This window comes from Schistocerca nitens, chromosome 8 (assembly GCF_023898315.1).
Source record: "Schistocerca nitens isolate TAMUIC-IGC-003100 chromosome 8, iqSchNite1.1, whole genome shotgun sequence".
Classification (NCBI taxonomy): Eukaryota; Metazoa; Arthropoda; class Insecta; order Orthoptera; family Acrididae; genus Schistocerca; species Schistocerca nitens.
Window position 1 is genome coordinate 541,053,602 of NC_064621.1, and position 18,164 is coordinate 541,071,765.

General features: G+C 38.2%; 1 protein-coding gene across 4 annotated transcripts in view; it reads left to right on the forward strand.

Moving 5' to 3' along the window:
* LOC126199172 (methyl-CpG-binding domain protein 3) overlaps positions 1–5,166 on the forward strand; it is a 39,063-nt gene extending 33,897 nt beyond the window's left edge. For all 4 annotated transcript variants that reach the window (XM_049935931.1, XM_049935933.1, XM_049935934.1 and 1 more), the window contains 2 exons: positions 2,685–2,930; positions 4,666–5,166. In XM_049935931.1, coding sequence (XP_049791888.1) covers positions 2,685–2,930; positions 4,666–4,764 — 345 coding nt within the window. In that variant the 3' untranslated portion in view covers positions 4,765–5,166. The remainder of the gene's footprint in view (positions 1–2,684; positions 2,931–4,665) is intronic.
* The last annotated feature ends 12,998 nt before the right edge of the window (positions 5,167–18,164 follow it).

Below are 18,164 nucleotides of genomic sequence, written 5' to 3' on the forward strand. Positions count from 1 at the left end.
GACTTTTACTACATCTACATCTATAATCTGTGAACCACCGTGAGGTGCATGGCAGGGCATACGTCCCATGGTACCAGTTATTAGGGTTTCTTTCTGTTCCATTCACTTATGGAGCACAGGAAGAATGATTGTTTGATTGTCTCTGTACATGCAGTAATTATTCTTTACTACTATACAGATCAAATATCAAAGCTCAGTGTCAAAATGCTGTATTTTAATTTTTACTGAGTGCAAGTTTTGGTGAAGAATTGTTAAGTCTGTGAAATGTTTGATGTAGTCCCAGTGTTTTCTTTTTCTTTATGCCATCTTGTAAGTGTGCCATTTAGCTTGTCAGCATCTATCCTGTGAATAAGTAATAGCAATTTCTTTTAACTGTTGGAGACTGTCTTCAAGGAGAGAAACACGTTGCCTTGATGTATTCCAAAAAGAACCCAGTTCTCCTGGCCGTAACAACAGTTACCTATGTGTGGCCAGAGAACCACTCTTACGTTCACTAATTAGCTGTACAAATCCTCCCTTCCATTTCCTGTGTAGGCATTGCTCATGCCTAGTGAAACCCTGCCCCTGTTGGCAACAGCACAGTAAGTGTGAAATCAACTGCCGTCAATGACATTTCAAACCTCACATTAACCTGCCTCATTCCTCCGTTAAGGTGTGCTCAATCATAATGCTGGAACAGCTTGACAGAGTGTACATTGGTGCCACAAGGCAGCGAGTGTTGACTTTTCTAGATCACCTCCGATTTCATATGCTATGTCCCTGTTCAAATTATTTACTGACCCATCCAGTGGTATTACATGGGCCTCTTTTGTAAAGTCCTTAAATAAAGGGTATAGGTGCTCTATAACTTGCATCTGATTCGAATATGCTGGCAGTCTGCTATGCTGCCCCTAAATTTTTCCCTAAATGATGGCTTAGACTGTCTAGCTGCAGCACTTTCTTCAAAACATTTTGCTCATTCTTGGGCTTCCTGTACACTGTAGAAGTATGCTCCACATTGCAGCTCAGCAGAAGAAACTGTTCAAAGAGTCTGTTCTATGACCGCTAGTAGTTCTAAGGAGATCTACCACTTCACGTTGGCTAATTAATGCCTTTTTGTGGCAAATTTATTTCCTTAATCTGTTATATTGATGAGAGATGACAATGCAATGAAGTTTACATATCTTTTAATTGATGAGGCATAGAAAAGGTCGGCTAAGTAGGAAATGTGATATTTGTTACAACTGCTGCAGCCTTATAATGAATGACATTTGTGGAAAAAGTTTCAGTTGGCATCAACATATATCTTGTGATGACTATTTTATTTAAACATTAGAAATAGAAACATTGCGTCTCAATGAATACTGCTTATTTTGCTTTTCACTAAAGCATTAATGTCTGGCACCACTTTCTGAGCACTGTTGATTTGAAGATGCACTTTTAAATTGAAGTCTGTCAATGAGATTCTGTAGGTTAATTTTGTTTTCTTCATTGCAGAAAAATGTTGTTTGCACAAGTATGTTGGTCCCAACAATGACAATCGTAACTGCAACTTTATGAAGTTGTGTAAATTCAAGTTGAAGAAAATTTTATATGAATCTACATGACTTATCACTCAACTGCCTGTCACATTGCAGGTCCATAAGTTTTAACTGTAGCTAGGCAATCTGTACCAGCATGTTATAAATTGACACTGGTGTGTCTGACCTTTGATTTGAAATTCCTAATCTGGTTGTTATGCTGCTTTTCATCAATTTAAAAAAAACTACTCTCCACTTTAAGCACTGCACCTTTAAGCATATATGTTTGTTATTAAAACTACAGCCAGCTTAAAATATTGTCATTCCTCTGAAAACGGTGCACAATTTGCACTTCCCCTGATAGACATAATGATGTCTGTCCTGTGATTTTACCACGAGCACTGACTAACAGATTTGGTCTACATTACGATGCTGGTCTTGCCAAACACTCACATCCAGGTGATTCGCACGCACTCGTAACACATATCAATAGAACTCTGCGCCAGGTAGCTTATACTACCTGCAGCTGCCTGGGTACGAGCTGACAGGTGCTCACATGTGATTGTGCCAACTGGAACAGCCTGAAGTAGGGATTCATTCCCAGATCTTTCAGTTCTCCTGCAGAGCCTATGAGCATTACTTTAAAATTTTATTGTTATCATTTGTGAATAAAAAAATTTGTGTCATAGTTATTTGAGACAGAAGAGGGATTTGCACTTGTCAGTTGTTCGCCTTTCACGAATTAGTAGGCAGGTGTCTCTCCTGTGTGTCATAGTTTCCTAATATTTAAACAGTAACATGAGTATCAAGGCTGTGGCAAACATTTGCATTTGACAATAGTGTGATGTCTTGTTTGATGATTCTGGTGTTGCACAATTTACTAGGCAGTTCCAAGAGATTGACTGCAGACTAAGAAGTTATTACAAATAAACCTGTATTTTTAAGTAAAATGAAGTACCAGTTACCATGTGAAGAATTAGTTTCATCTTAATTTAAAAAAAAAAAAAAAAAAAAAAACAGAAATTAGTGTTTAGTACAAAAAATACATGGTTTTCTTCTTTTTGAAAATTAAGCTGTAGGAAGTAGTGAATAATCTCATTAGGAACAATTGTTGTTTGTTAACTTAACACATACAATTTGATACATGATTTGTTACATGTTTCATTATAAATGTAATTTTTTCAGCTGTTCTGGGAAAAACGCTTAGAGGGGCTTCGTGCATGTGATCTCGACGGTACAGAGTTCGATGCTATGGAGCTGCCTCGTGCGCTTCGACCAGTGGGCCCACATGTTGGTGATGAGACGTTGCTGCAGTCAGTTGCAACAGCACTACATGTTTCTGCTCAACCTGTTACTGGTCAGACAGGATCTCGAACTGTTCTAGACAAAAATCCTGGTGTATTTCTCAACCCTGAGCAACCCCTTGTGCAGGTACATTTTTGCACATTAGTATCACAAATTGAGGTGAATTAGTAAGCATATCTCTCTCTCTGTCTTATTCTCTCTCGCTCATATGTACCGCTTACTACAGCAGTTGATAATAACCATGTGGCCAAAATTGGTCCATTAGTGACAAATAAACCATTTCATTCAAATAAGACAGCCACAGCAAACTCTGGCATCTTTTGATTAATTTTTGATGGCTGTGAAACAACATTGGGGGAGCAGGGATTTCAAATTAAGTCATTGACCTACTCTAGTTTAGCAAGGGAATTTTTTTCATCCTTGGTCTCTGGGTACTGTCACTTCCTTGAATCCCATTTATAGGTTAAGGCATCTCTTTCATTTGAGATACTTTTTTATACTAATGATATTGATAATGTATTTTCCTTGTAGTTACAATGGGCTCATAAAATAGCAGTCAGCTTGTTTCCATAACCTTATTAACTGCCAGAATGCAGGCACAAAATCCATTTTTTTTCCAGATGTAGCTGTTCAGTTTTTTTGTTTAAGAAGTGTATTCTTGATGAATTCTGTTGTTCTTTGTATCTTCATAATAAAGTGTCAGCCAATTTTTCCATAGTAAAAGTCATTGTGGGCCTAAAAATCATTTACAAATTAATATTGATCTAACACTATAAATATTTTATGAATGGCACAAATTAAATTAACTTTGGTCTGTCTCCAATACACCCGATGTACATAGACCATACTTCATTCATTCCACATAGGGGCAACACACAATTAATCAAGTATTTCCTGTCCCATCAAAAAAGTTTATTGTTAAGAGAAGTATAAAATTCGTAGTGATGATGTGTCATTCAATCCACTACAAGAATATTATGAAACCTGTATTAATACATTTTTAGTCAGCAATTTCTTCCCAGAACAACAGAACAGTTATATTACTAAATATTGATTAATATAACAGAGGGAAACATTCCACGTGGGAAAAATATATCTAAAAACAAAGATTATGTGACTTACCGAACGAAAGCACTGGCAGGTCGATGGACACACAAACAAACACAAACATACACACAAAATTCAAGCTTTCGCAACAAACTGTTGCCTCATCAGGAAAGAGGGAAGGAGAGGGAAAGACAAAAGGATGCGGGTTTTAAGGGAGAGGGTAAGGAGTCATTCCAATCCCGGGAGCGGAAAGACTTACCTTAGGGGGAAAAAAGGACGGGTATACACTCACACACACACACATCCACACATTTTCCCCCTAAGGTAAGTCTTTCCGCTCCCGGGATTGGAATGACTCCTTACCCTCTCCCTTAAAACCCACATCCTTTCGTCTTTCCCTCTCCTTCCCTCTTTCCTGATGAGGCAACAGTTTGTTGCGAAAGCTTGAATTTTGTGTGTGTGTTTGTGTTGGTTTGTGTGTCCATCGACCTGCCAGCACTTTCGTTCGGTAAGTCACATCATCTTTGTTTTAAGATATAAATATTGATTAATTATTACAGACTCTGAACTTTATTATATAATTTGATAGATACAAAAATCTGCTCACCAATCAACGGCAGGGAAAAACACACACAAAATTTGAAGAATTGTGTTTTCTTCTGCCACCAATTTGTGAGTGGATCCTTTATCTATCCAATTATGTTATAATTTGAAAAATTATTTTTGTTGATACATTAGACTCTGAACTTCATTATTGTCATACATAACTAACTTCAAGTAACATTATTACTTAATGTGCTTCAATTTCTTGCAGGCTGTAACCATTGCAGATGAAGATATCAAACGCCAAGAGGAGCGTGTTGCAAGTGCTCGTAAGAAACTTCAGGAAGCTCTCAAGAGAATTGTAGCATAGCAGAATATCGTAATTGAAATGTGACTGTTTGGGTACTGACAGACAGGTTGTCTTATTCACTCAGGTTGTGGCATGTGTTGCAGAAAGGTGTAGTTGTGTGTGAAACTGTTGTGTGGTTCCATTGGTATACACAGTGCAGCAGTGCTCTTTGATCTCACATTTTGTAAGCACAGACTGAGTAATATTTGTTCTTGGACTAGTTTTCTTATATTGCCTCGACAAAGCAAAGGATCTTTCCCCTTGGAGGACACTACGAATTAACAAAATAAATGCAATAATTCTGTCTTTATAAAGACTAAAAGTGATTTTTGTGGCCTATGACAACAAAATGTACTTCATTATTGTAATACTTTCATTAATGAATAAATGTGTACAGGTTGTGTGTAAATTATTAATATCTAAGATTCAGGCTTATGGATGTCTAATGATAAAAATTCCAAAATCAGACAAAAAAAATATGACTTAAAAATATTTATTGTGATTAAAATTTCAACATTTTATCAGTTGAGTATTGTGGGGTGTTAAAGCCCACTCTTCACCATTAAGTTGTGAGCTGCTGGAACAAAGTTTCAGTTTAATGTTGTAGCAAGGGCTTTAACATTATGTTGAAATTGCAGTCACAGTAAATATTTTCAACAACCATGTATAGTATGACTTCATTCAGTAATTACACTAAGGCTGTGGACCCGTTCCTCATCAGAAATCACATTTTATATTGATAAATATAAATTTGGATATTAAATGACAGAAAATAATACACAGGGTTATTCAAAATTATAGTCTCAGTTCGTACTTTTGTATTTAATGAGCTATACATAATACAAGACACGATTTAACTTATATTTGATTATACTGATATGACAGTTTATGGGCATCAATATGCCCCCTTTGGCTGCACAGATAACATCCAATCAGTAACTGAACCATTCCATCTGATGATAAACTTATTGTACCACTGAGTGAGTTTACTGTAACTGTGATGTGGTCTCTTAATTTATCCAGCATTGTTGTTAGAGAAGCTTCTTTCACTAATCCTAACAACAAAGAACAAAAGTCAGGCCGGTGACCAGAGCAGGAACGCGAGTTCACCCTCCTGACACAAGCAATTTAACAGAGACTCATTGAGAAATCGTTAAATATTTAGTTTTCAATCAGGTGGGTCTATGTCCTGACTGAAATTCTGCATTTTTTGAGAGTATAAATCACCATTTGACTGTGTATTATTACATTTATCTTCTGTACATCCAGATTTCAGCTTTTATCCCATTATCAGGTACAATGTTCTTAGACCGTGATCATGTTACTAGTCTAAGAACTTGTAACATTGTACTTGATAATGGGATAAAAGATAAAATCTAGATAGTACAGAAGATAAATACAGTAATATACAGTCAAATGGCAGTTTATTCTCTCAAAAAATGTTGCATGATTATGGCTTAACATTATCAAAAACTTTCAAAATCTGCATTGATTTGCTACAGAAGCCTTTTCTACAATATTGTGTCATATGATATGCCAGTAGTCATGTTTTCATGAAAACAGAAAACCTTGTGTTAGTGATACAATGCAATTTATTCACCTTGAACTGTAAACTTCATGCCAAAACCAGCCATTGCTGATGTGTATAATTTTCTCTTCTAATTTACAGTCAGCTGGGCCAATAACTTAGCACAAAGAACCATTTATACCAGGCTGTGTGTTCCACTCAACAAATTCTCCTCTTCACTAGAGGTGTAATGTGTAATGTTGAAATGACAGCTCATACAGCAGTTACTTATTTGATTTTATTGAACCTATAAACAAAAAACATTTGGTGCTTCACCCTCAAATTGAAAGTTATTTAATTTCTTCAATTAATTAATAACTAAGGCATTGTCAGCTGTCTTATCCAAGCAACAATTTAAAAAATCTGGTTTCCTTCACCTGTCACTGGTGATAAAATTCTCTCTAACTGTGGCTGTACACATCATGAACACTATTTGACTAAAGAAGTTTGACCATTATCTAATTTTATATTGTGTCAGTTGTGTCCAAGAAATCTTCCAATTAGAGATGGACTAAACTATTAATTACAAGTAACAGGCTACAACTGGAATGTTGTTATAATAAGTGCCACATAGGTCACGAAGTGCAAGAAAACCAGAGAAATACAGAAAATTGCTACATGAGATGTTTATATTTTCCCACCTCCGCGTTGCAAATGTTTTGACTTTTGAGTGAAATGCCCAGTCGATGTGCTGCTGTTTTCACGTCAATTCTACCAACAGTGAAAGTTGTTTAGTTCTCTGGGTGTTGTAAAATTCCTGGATTCGTCTCGTTGTGCAGCCTATGAAAAGGATTGCGGAAGACTCCCAAATAAATTCCAAAGTACAGTGCAGTTTTAACACCAATATATTTCCAGGACTCTGGTGTCTGAGCCTGGTGAACTGTACCGGTTACATCACATGTACCCAAAGTTGACATCAAATGACACAGAGATCACAACAATCAACGAAAGAGTGAGCCTACAATACATTTGATCGCAACCCTAGCCAAAAAACGAGTGCCCCAAGGCACCTGCGTGACCTCTATTTATACTTTTGTTAACAATTACCTACAATGAAAATTACAATTTTATGTAAAATCACAATTAAAAGTTAAACCGAATATGAGATACACATTGTAAATTTTTAGCAATCTCAGTGCTGAACAAGGTGAACCTATTTTCAACTTAGTTACGAGTTAATATAACATTTTCTGACTAATTATGTTACAGGTAACAATTACATTTCTAAATTTGTTTTTAACAAATCAACTAGTGCCTGAATTTTAGTGCTAACATATATCGGAGATTCAATTAACTTGCTTTATTTATATGTTCTATTTAAATTGTTGTAGTAATTTTATAATGATAGGTTTACTGGTACATCCTGACCACGTGCTACATTTCTTTCAATTAGTTACAGTATTAATTTCACATTTATATTGTGTTTTTCACATAAGAACAATGTTAATCAGCAAAGCATCATTTTTGAATTATATGTAGACTGAAATAGTGGTTATTTTTGTATGTAATTTGGAAACAGGTCACTTTACAATCAGGCAATTAGGACTGGTGTTTATCTTTAATGCTCTCCGAGGGGTTCTAATAGGGCAATGAGATACAGTAATATTTCATACACTAATGCAAATTAAGTGTTTTGTATGGTTAATATAATCAGTTTGTTTAAGATACTAAACAGTATATTCATGCTTTCTTTAACAAACCACGTTTCGAAAACAGAACCTTTTTTTACAGACTTCGTGCTTAAGCAAGTATGATTATAATTGTGAACTGATAAATTTATTGTTGGATGCCTTTGCTCCAGATGTTTTCTCAGGTTGCAATAATTTTGAAACGTAATGTTTGACCAAAATATATTCCCAATAAGTAACTAGGACTTTTATTAATTATTGACAACATGTGACCACACACAAAATTGAATGTATAATCCCTGTACTTCACTTTCCTGTAATGTGTCACATTTGTGTAATACATTTGGAGCTGTAGACATGTGACGGCTTCCACATTTGAACAGCACTCCACAGTCTGTGGACAGATAACTGTTACCGAAAGTTCCAAGTGTTTGCGACCACGCAGAGTTGAAATAAATCACTGCTGCGAAGGAAGAAATGTAATGCAGTTATTTGATTAACACCCAGCCTGGGCGGAGTTATTTGCGCATATTGTCTATTGCAGTGCAGTTTAGTGCAGGAATGGTACTGAGTTGTTTAACACGTTGATTGTCAGGTGGCCGTTGGCAGCCACAGCAGAGGCTCACACCTGATGCTGTGTCCACCAGCCAGGTGGTGAAACACTATCATTATATGTGTGATAGTCATTGTTATTACAGAAATTTTAACTAAAATAATGGAAACTCCAGGTAGTAATATTAACAATGTAAGAAAAGATTGACTGCTACTTATCGTAAAGGTGACACTTTATGTTGCAGACAGGCACAATTAAAAGGCACTTACACATGAGCCTTCAGCAGAAAAAGGGAGACTCACACTATTCATTCACACAAGCAAGCATACCTCAAGCGCACATGACTGCCAACTCCCTTGCCCAAGCTGCCGGTCATGCGTGCATGGGGTATACTAGTTGGTGTGAATGAATGGTGCGTGTGTTTCTCTTTTTCTGATCAAGGCTGTGGTCGAAAGCTTATGTGTAAGTGCCTTTTAACTTTTCCTGTCTGCAATCTAAAGTGTCGTCTTTACAGTAGATAGCAATCTATCTTTTCTTACATTGTTAATTTTAACTGCATGAAGAAATGAACTGTAACAAAAACTGAGTAGTTTTCTTGTTGATATCCAAAATGGTGTGACTGGCAGAAACTCAATTTTCTGTTGATGAATACAGAATTTAATACGGTCCATTGTGGTATTATTTGCTTTATAGGATGACTCCATAACTGTTGTTTTAATAGCTAAGTTCAGTTTCCCCAGCAACATTCATTTTCTCATAGAACAGTAGCCAACTTGTGTGTGCTAATTTCTTTGCTAGAGTGTCATTGCAGAAGTCAACATTAGTCTTTTGAGTTTTCATAACCATTTCCCTGCATTTCACAAGTTTCATTCATACACCTCTTCAGACAACACCACCACTAGTACCAAATCAGTATTCAATAAACATTTAGTGTTTTATGGCTTTATCTTTCTTTCAGTCTTGCTGATTTTTCAAAAAAATAGGAATACTGGTTTTTAAGTGATGTACATAATGTAAGGCAATCTGTAATTTCCAAATATAAAAGTGGCATTAATGTATTAAGTGCAGTATAGGACTTGATCTTTTGCCATGATTCTGCTGCCAATTTTTGTGCTATTAAATACGTTAAAACAGCTTAAGACAGTTTGTAATGTTTCAGAATATACATTGAGTCTGTAAATAAGGTGAAGTCCTGAAGTGCACTGAGGGGAATGAATAACAACATTTTAATCTATGTTGAGGGGACACAGAAGAGGAAACTTTACACAAGGATAACACAAAAAGTTACTTGCTAGTAGAATACCACTGGCAGTAACAAAGCTGCATGGTATAGTAATTAAACTGGGAAATGTTTGTTGGTGAACTTAATGTCCATTATATGCTCAACATTACCTGAGATGTGGTTGAATAAAAATTTTGTATGTGATCTCACCTGTGAGGGTATTACATTTACTTTGCATTCGTTCTTCACGTCATTTTCTGTAAATTCCATTGTAAAGGAGAGCCTTCATGGATGTGAAATGTGTCAAGTTATGCATTAACATCCAGAAAACAGACACTACAGGCTACATCCGTAAGGCGTACAACAATGAATTATTACAACTAGAGCTAATCTGCTCCAGCTGTTAATTAGAGGAATTTCTTCTAGATTGAAGTGCCGAGGTGCACCATTGGAAAAATGTGTGTGTGTGTGTGTGTGTGTGAGAGAGAGAGAGAGAGAGAGAGAGAGAGAGAGAGAGAGAAAACGTAATTTTAAAAAGGTCACTGCTCCTCCTCTTGCACACTACTCACCTGCAGTTTAGATTTTGTACTAAGCTTTTCTATAACTTAACTTATTTCAGAGACCTCTAAAATTGACAATATACTGGAAAAATTAAAAACCTCTTAAACAGGAATGTTTGTGTTAACTGAAAAATACATCCATGAATCAAATTACAGAAGTAGTGGTTAATACACTACTGGCCATTAAAATTGCTACACCAAGAAAAATTGCTACACCAAGAAGAAATGCAGATGATAAACAGGTATTCATTGGACAAATATATTGTACTAGAACTGACATGTGATTACATTTTCATGCAATTTGGGTGCATAGATCCTGAGAAATCAGTACCCAAAATAACCACCTCTGGCCGTAATAACTGCCTTGATACACTTGAGCATTGAGTCGAACAGAGCTTGGAGGGCGTGTACAGGTACAGCTGCCCATGCAGCTACAACACAATACCACAGTTCATCAAGAGTAGTGACTGGCGTATTGTGACGAGCCAGTTGCTCGGCCACCATTGACCAGACGTTTTCAATTGGTGAGAGATCTGGAGAATGTGCTGGCCAGGGCAGCAGTCAAACATTTTCTGTATCCAGAAAGGCCCATGCAGGACCTGCAACATGCGGTCGTGCATTATCCTGCTGAAATGTAGGGTTTCGCAAGGATCAAATGAAGGGTAGAGCCACGGGTTGTAACACATCTGAAATGTAACGTCCACTGTTCAAATTGCCGTCAATGCGAACAAGAGGTGACCGAGACGTGTAACCAATGGTACCCCATACCATCACGCCAGGTGATATGCCAGTATGGCGATGACGAATACATGCTTCCAATGTGCGTTCACAGCAATGTCACCAAACACGGTTGCGACGATCATGATGCTGTAAACAGAACCTGGATTCATCCGAAAAAATGACGTTTTGCCATTTGTGCACCCAGGTTCATCGTTGAGTACACCATCGCGTGCGCTCCCGCCTGTGATGCAGCGTCAAGGGTAGCGGCAGCCATGGTCTCCGAGCTGATAGTCCATGCTGTTGCAAACATCGTCGAACTGTTCGTGCAGATGGTTGTCGTCTTGCAAACGTCCCCATCTGTTAACTCAGGGATCGAGACGTGGCTGCATGATCCGTTACAGCTGTGGGGATAAGATGCCTGTCATCTCAACTGCTAGTGATACGAGGCCGTTGGGATCCAGCACGGCGTTCCGTATTACCCTCCTGAGCCCACCGATTCCATATTTTGCTAACAGTCATAGGATCTCGACCAACACAAACAGCAATGTGGTGATACGATAAACCGCAATCGCGATAGGCTACAGTCCGACCTTTATCAAAGTTGGAAACATGATGGCACACATTTCTCCTCCTTACACGAGACATCACAACAATGTTTCACCAGGCAACGCCAGTCAACTGCTGTTTGTGTATGAGAAATCGGTTGGAAACTTTCCTCACGTCAGCACGTTGTAATGTCGCCACCGGCACCAACCTTGTGTGAATGCTCTGAAAAGCTAATCATTTGCATATCACAGCATCTTCTTCCTGTCGGTTAAATTTCGCATCTGTAGCACTTCATCATTGTGGTGTAGCAATTTTAATGGCCAGTAGTGTAGTTAATCTTCTAATACATTTCAAGCCAGGCATTAGGCTTTTCCCCCCCATGAACCATGGACCTTACCGTTGGTGGGGAGTCTTGCGTGCCTCAGCGATACAGATGGCCGTACCGTAGGTGGAACCACAACGGAGGGGTATCTGTTGAGAGGCCAGACAAACATGTGGTTCCTGAAGAGGGGCAGCAGCCTTTTCAGTAGTTGCAGGGGCAACAGTCTGGATGATTGACTGATCTGGCCTTGTAACATTAACCAAAACGGCCTTGCTGTGCCGGTACTGCGAACGGCTGAAAGCAAGGGGAAACTACAGCCGTATTTTTTCCCGAGGACATGCAGCTTTACTGTATGATTAAATGATGATGGCGTCCTCTTGGGTAAAATATTCCGGAGGTAAAATAGTCCCCCATTCGGATCTCCGGGTGGGGACTACTCAGGAGGACGTCGTTATCAGGAGAAAGAAAACTGGCGTTCTACGGATCGGAGCGTGGAATGTCAGATCCCTTAATCGGGCAGGTAGGTTAGAAAATTTAAAAAGGGAAATGGATAGGTTAAAGTTAGATATAGTGGGAATTAGTGAAGTTCGGTGGCAGGAGGAACAAGACTTTTGGTCTGGTGATTACAGGGTTATAAATACAAAATCAAATAGGGGTAATGCAGGAGTAGGTTTAATAATGAATAAAAAAATAGGAGTCCGGGTTAGCTACTACAAACAGCATAGTGAACGCATTATTGTGGCCAAGATAGACACGAAGCCCACGCCCACTACAGTAGTACAAGTTTATATGCCAACTAGTTCTGCAGATGATGAAGAAATAGATGAAATGTATGACGAGATAAAAGAATTTATTCACGTAGTGAAGGGAGATGAAAATTTAATAGTCATGGGTGACTGGAATTTGTCAGTAGGAAAAGGGAGAGAAGGAAACATAGTAGGTGAATATGGATTGGGGGGAAGAAATGAAAGAGGAAGCCGCCTTGTAGAATTTTGCACAGAGCATAACTTAATCATAACTAACACTTGGTTCAAGAATCATAAAAGAAGGTTGTATATCTGGAAGAATCCTGGAGATACTAAAAGGTATCAGATAGATTATATAATGGTAAGACAGATTTAGGAAACAAGTTTTAAATTGTAAGACATTTCCAGGGGCAAATGTGGATTCTGACCACAATCTATTGGTTATGAACTGCAGATTGAAACTGAAGAAACTGCAAAAAGGTGGGAATTTAAGGAGATGGGACCTGGATAAACTGAAAGAACCAGAGGTTGTAGAGAGTTTCAGGGAGAGCATAAGGGAACAATTGACAGGAATGGGGGAAAGAAATACAGTAGAAGAAGAATGGGTAGCTCTGAGGGATGAAGTAGTGAAGGCAGCAGAGGATCAAGTAGGTAAAAAGATGAGGGCTAATAGAAATCCTTGGGTAACAGAAGAAATATTGAATTTAATTGATGAAAGGAGAAAATATAAAAATGCAGTAAATGAAGCAGGCAAAAAGGAATACAAACGTCTCAAAAATGAGATCGACAGGAAGTGCAAAATGGCTAAGCAGGGATGGCTAGAGGACAAATGTAAGGATGTAGAGGCTTGTCTCACTAGGGGTAAGATAGATACTGCATACAGGAAAATTAAAGAGACCTTTGGAGAGAAGAGAACCACTTGTATGAATATCAAGAGCTCAGATGGCAACCCAGTTCTAAGCAAAGAAGGGAAGGCAGAAAGGTGGAAGGAGTATATAGAGGGTTTATACAAGGGCAATGTACTAGAGGACAATATTATGGAAATGGAAGAGGATGTAGATGAAGATGAAATGGGAGATAACATTATGTGTGAAGAGTTTGACAGAGCACTGAAAGACCTGAGTCGAAACAAGGCCCCCGGAGTAGACAACATTCCATTAGAACTACTGACAGCCTTGGGGGAGCCAGTCCTGACAAACCTCTACCATCTGGTGAGCAAGATGTATGAGACAGGTGGAATACCCTCAAATTTCAAGTAGAATATAATAATTCCAATCCCAAAGAAAGCAGGTGTTGACAGATGTGAAAATTACCGAACTATCAGTTTAATAAGTCACGGCTGCAAAATACTAACGCGAATTCTTTACAGACGAATGGAAAAACTGGTAGAAGCGGACCTCGGGGAAGATCAGTTTGGATTCCGTAGAAATGTTGGAACACGTGCGGCAATACTAACCTTACGACTTATCTTAGAAGAAAGATTAAGAAAAGGCAAACCTACGTTTCTAGCATTTGTAGACTTAGAGAAAGCTTTTGACAATGTTAACTGGAATACTCTCTTTCAAATTCTGAAGGTGGCAGGGGTAAAATACAGGGAGCGAAAGGCTATTTACAATTTGTACAGAAATCAGATGGCAGTTATAAGAGTCGAGGGGCATGAAAGGGAAGCAGTGGTTGGGAAAGGAGTGAGACAGGGTTGTAGCCTCTCCCCGATGTTATTCAACCTGTATATTGAGCAAGCAGTAAAGGAAACAAAAGAAAAATTCGGAGTAGGTATTAAAATTCATGGAGAAGAAGTAAAAACTTTGAAGTTCGCCGATGACATTGTAATTCTGTCAGAGACAGCAAAGGACTTGGAAGAGCTGTTGAACGGAATGGACAGTGTCTTTAAAGGAGGATATAAGATGAACATCAACAAAAGCAAAACGAGGATAATGGAATGTAGTCAAATTAAATCGGGTGATGCTGAGGGAATTAGATTAGGAAATGAGACACTTAAAGTAGTAAAGGAGTTTTGCTATTTAGGGAGTAAAATAACTGATGATGGTCGAAGTAGAGAGGATATAAAATGTAGACTGGCAATGGCAAGGAAAACGTTTCTGAAAAAGAAAAATTTGTTAACATCGAGTATAGATTTAAGTGTCAGGAAGTCGTTTCTGAAAGTATTTGTATGGAGTGTAGCCATGTATGGAAGTGAAACATGGACGATAACTAGTTTGGACAAGAAGAGAATAGAATCTTTCAAAATGTGGTGCTACAGAAGAATGCTGAAGATAAGGTGGGTAGATCATGTAACTAATGAGGAGGTATTGAATAGGATTGGGGAGAAGAGAAGTTTGTGGCACAACTTGACTAGAAGAAGGGATCGGTTGGTAGGACATGTTTTGAGGCATCATGGAATCACAAATTTGGCATTGGAGGGCAGCGTGGAGGGTAAAAATCGTAGAGGGAGACCGAGAGATGAATACACTAAGCAGATTCAGAAGGATGTAGGTTGCAGTAAGTACTGGGAGATGAAGAAGCTTGCACAGGATAGAGTAGCATGGAGACCTGCATCAAACCAGCCTCAGGACTGAAGACCACAACAACAACAACAACAACAACAACATTAGGCTTTCTCCTTAGGTGGATGTATATGGTCCTTACACCTTACACAGGTGAGGAGAAAATTTCTTGACTTGAGAATCAAATACCTTGTAAGTATGTCAAAAACCTCTAATTTTTTGACATAGTCACATTTTAGACCAATGTAGTTTTCCACAAGTTTGTCATGAGTAGGTTCTGTCCAAGAAGTACTGATTCTTGAAGAGCTGTTACATACTTATCTGTGGCTTCACCAAAATCTCTTCCCTGAATTCAAAATGTTTTCCAGTCGCGAGTTCTTTAGATTTTGGAATAGGTGGAAGTGAGAGAATGCCAAAATAGGTGAATATGGCAGATGTTTCAGTGTATCATACCTCAGATTTCTCATTGATGGTGAGGCTTTGTGAGCAAGTCCATTCTCCTGATAAAAAATTACTTTTCTTTCAAAATCAGGGTCTCTTGTCGAATTTCATGTATCCACAAGATTAATACAGTAGTTGCCCTTTCTTGACGTAATATTTAAATACATAATGGTTAGTAGTAAATGTTTCTATTTTTCAAGGTACAAAGTTATCAGTTGCTGCAGGAAGTAGTATACTGTATGTTGAATTTCACTATCAAAACAGGCCGTTGAAGTTCAAGCTACAAATTCTTTGTATGTGCTTGCAGCTGGCAGCAAATCCATTGGTCTTGTGTATGCTAGTGTGAGCATCTTCCCCTTGGTGCTACAGAATGGGGGCCTGACCTTGACTATCAGTGATGTAGCTCCCTATTCTTATCACCTACCGTTCTCTCTCTGATAGTTCCCACCTGTATCCTTACTTAAACCTTATGAGTATTTACACACACACACACACACACACACACAAGTAAGAAAGGTATGAAATTTTGAGGTAATGAGAGACTCATATACACACTTGTGTATCAGATCCGATAACAAATCTGTTTATGATCAAAGCAAATACTGGTGCTTGGAATAATACTGAACATGGTGTCAGTTTATACATTGCTGATTTGCCAGTTCTGTGTGTCATTACACATACAGAGTCAAAAAGCAGTGCATGTATTTGATACATACATATTTAACACTAGAAGGATCGGGGATTTCGATCTACTTAGAAGGACCAACCCATCATTTTGACAGGTACAGTTCCATTTGCCATTTTTAAAAAAGTAAACACTTTCTAACATATGTCAATTTATTTCAGACAAGTTATACTGTTTACCAGGATAGAGTTTTACTTTTTCCTGTAGAATTCATGGTAGAATGAACATTTCATACCTAAAAATTAATCAAAATATTATGTAACAAAATGTGGAATGAATAACTTTCTGTAGAAAAGAAAACCACGTGTTTCAACACAAATATCTGAATATCACAATATATTCTAGAGAAAACATTTATAACCCTGCCTTTACTCATTGAAAACAATCTGCTGCATTGTGACACATCACACAGGTGTATTCAGCACTGCCTCAACATGGTCCACAAACATACGTGCCACACTTTATACATAAATGCTTGCTTCTATTCTTGCCTCTGCACCCTCCAATTTGATAAGTCTTGCGAATGTTGCAATATCGTGATATTGTATTAGGAGGAGTATTCTTACCCTTGCGGCCTTGTCTGCTGAAGCCAACTCTTCTGCCTATTTGTGTATAAAGTGGTGTCTGCTTAATTTTTCTCCTGTTACTTCCTTACAGAGTACCCAAGCACTTATAGCTGCGAAGTCCAGGACATTGAAAAAAATGTGCATGGGCCATCTGTGGCATTCATACTTCACAGTCTAAAGCCAAGCCATTTGATCGATTATGTGAATGCCATACTTGGTGTTATTGTAGTAGGCCACTCACTCTGGTAGCTTTTTAGGATGTCATTCACCGATAGTTACTGTGTCATGCACTGAACTCAAAATAAGCCATTTTTGTTCTTTTTCGTCTGATAGCATCTTAGAGTCATGTCACCTGATTTGTAAAGAATAGTTGTGTGCAAAGGTGCTACAGCAGATTTTGCTGATCGAGGTATTCCCCTTCTAGATTTTTTCCCTGTGCCTACAGTGCTTGTACTCTTACATTTCAAATTTTCTGCAAGGCATTTCGGTGTGAAAAAATTGTCGCAGGTTATGTTTCTTCCTGTGGAAACAAAGGGCTGAATAAGACACGTTACAAAATGCTTTGCGAGGGGAACACTTGTGGGACCCTGCTCATCTTTGCCTAGGTAAGGAGACCTATTCACCAGATACTTAGAATTCATATCAACTGCAAACCAAAACTTTATCCCAAATTTGTCTGGTTTATTGCTCATGTATTGAATGAAAGAGCCTCTAGCCTTGCATGGAAACAGTTGCTCATCCATAGTGATATTTTCTCCTGTAATATAACACAGCAAGGAATTGGCAATGAAAGGATTCCACACAGGGGTAGCAGGTGCAAAATGATCTATCTTCAGTCTATGTGAAAATGTGCCCTTTTCGTCAAATCGCATAAACTGCAAAATTTTGGTGAACTTATTTCTGCTCATTATTTCTGAAAAAATGCTGGTCCCCATGTAATCGACCATAACAGCTTCAATGGAAAGTTTTTTTGCTCCATATATGCCTCATAAATACATAAGTAATATTGCGGCTTCTATTGCATTGCCGCTAATGGTCCGATCATCATCATGTAGCTCTCGGTGTGCTCTATTTTCTGTACACTTCTTTATATTTTGAAGCATGCTGTCATCAATTAGCAATCTCCATGCACTATAATATATACCTTTCCTGAGAAACTTCTTCGCATAGCCTGTAGGTTCGGTGCTACCTTCAAGACGTTCTGCTGTGGACGTCTTCCAGGTACAGCTTAAGTTGTTCCATCATTAGCTGTCTAACTAATCCCAATGGAAGGATTTCCTTCCATCTGAATTTTTCCTTTCACTCTGCCATGAACGCCTCTAGTGTTGTTAGCCGGAGGTAAGCACACACTGTGAAAGGAT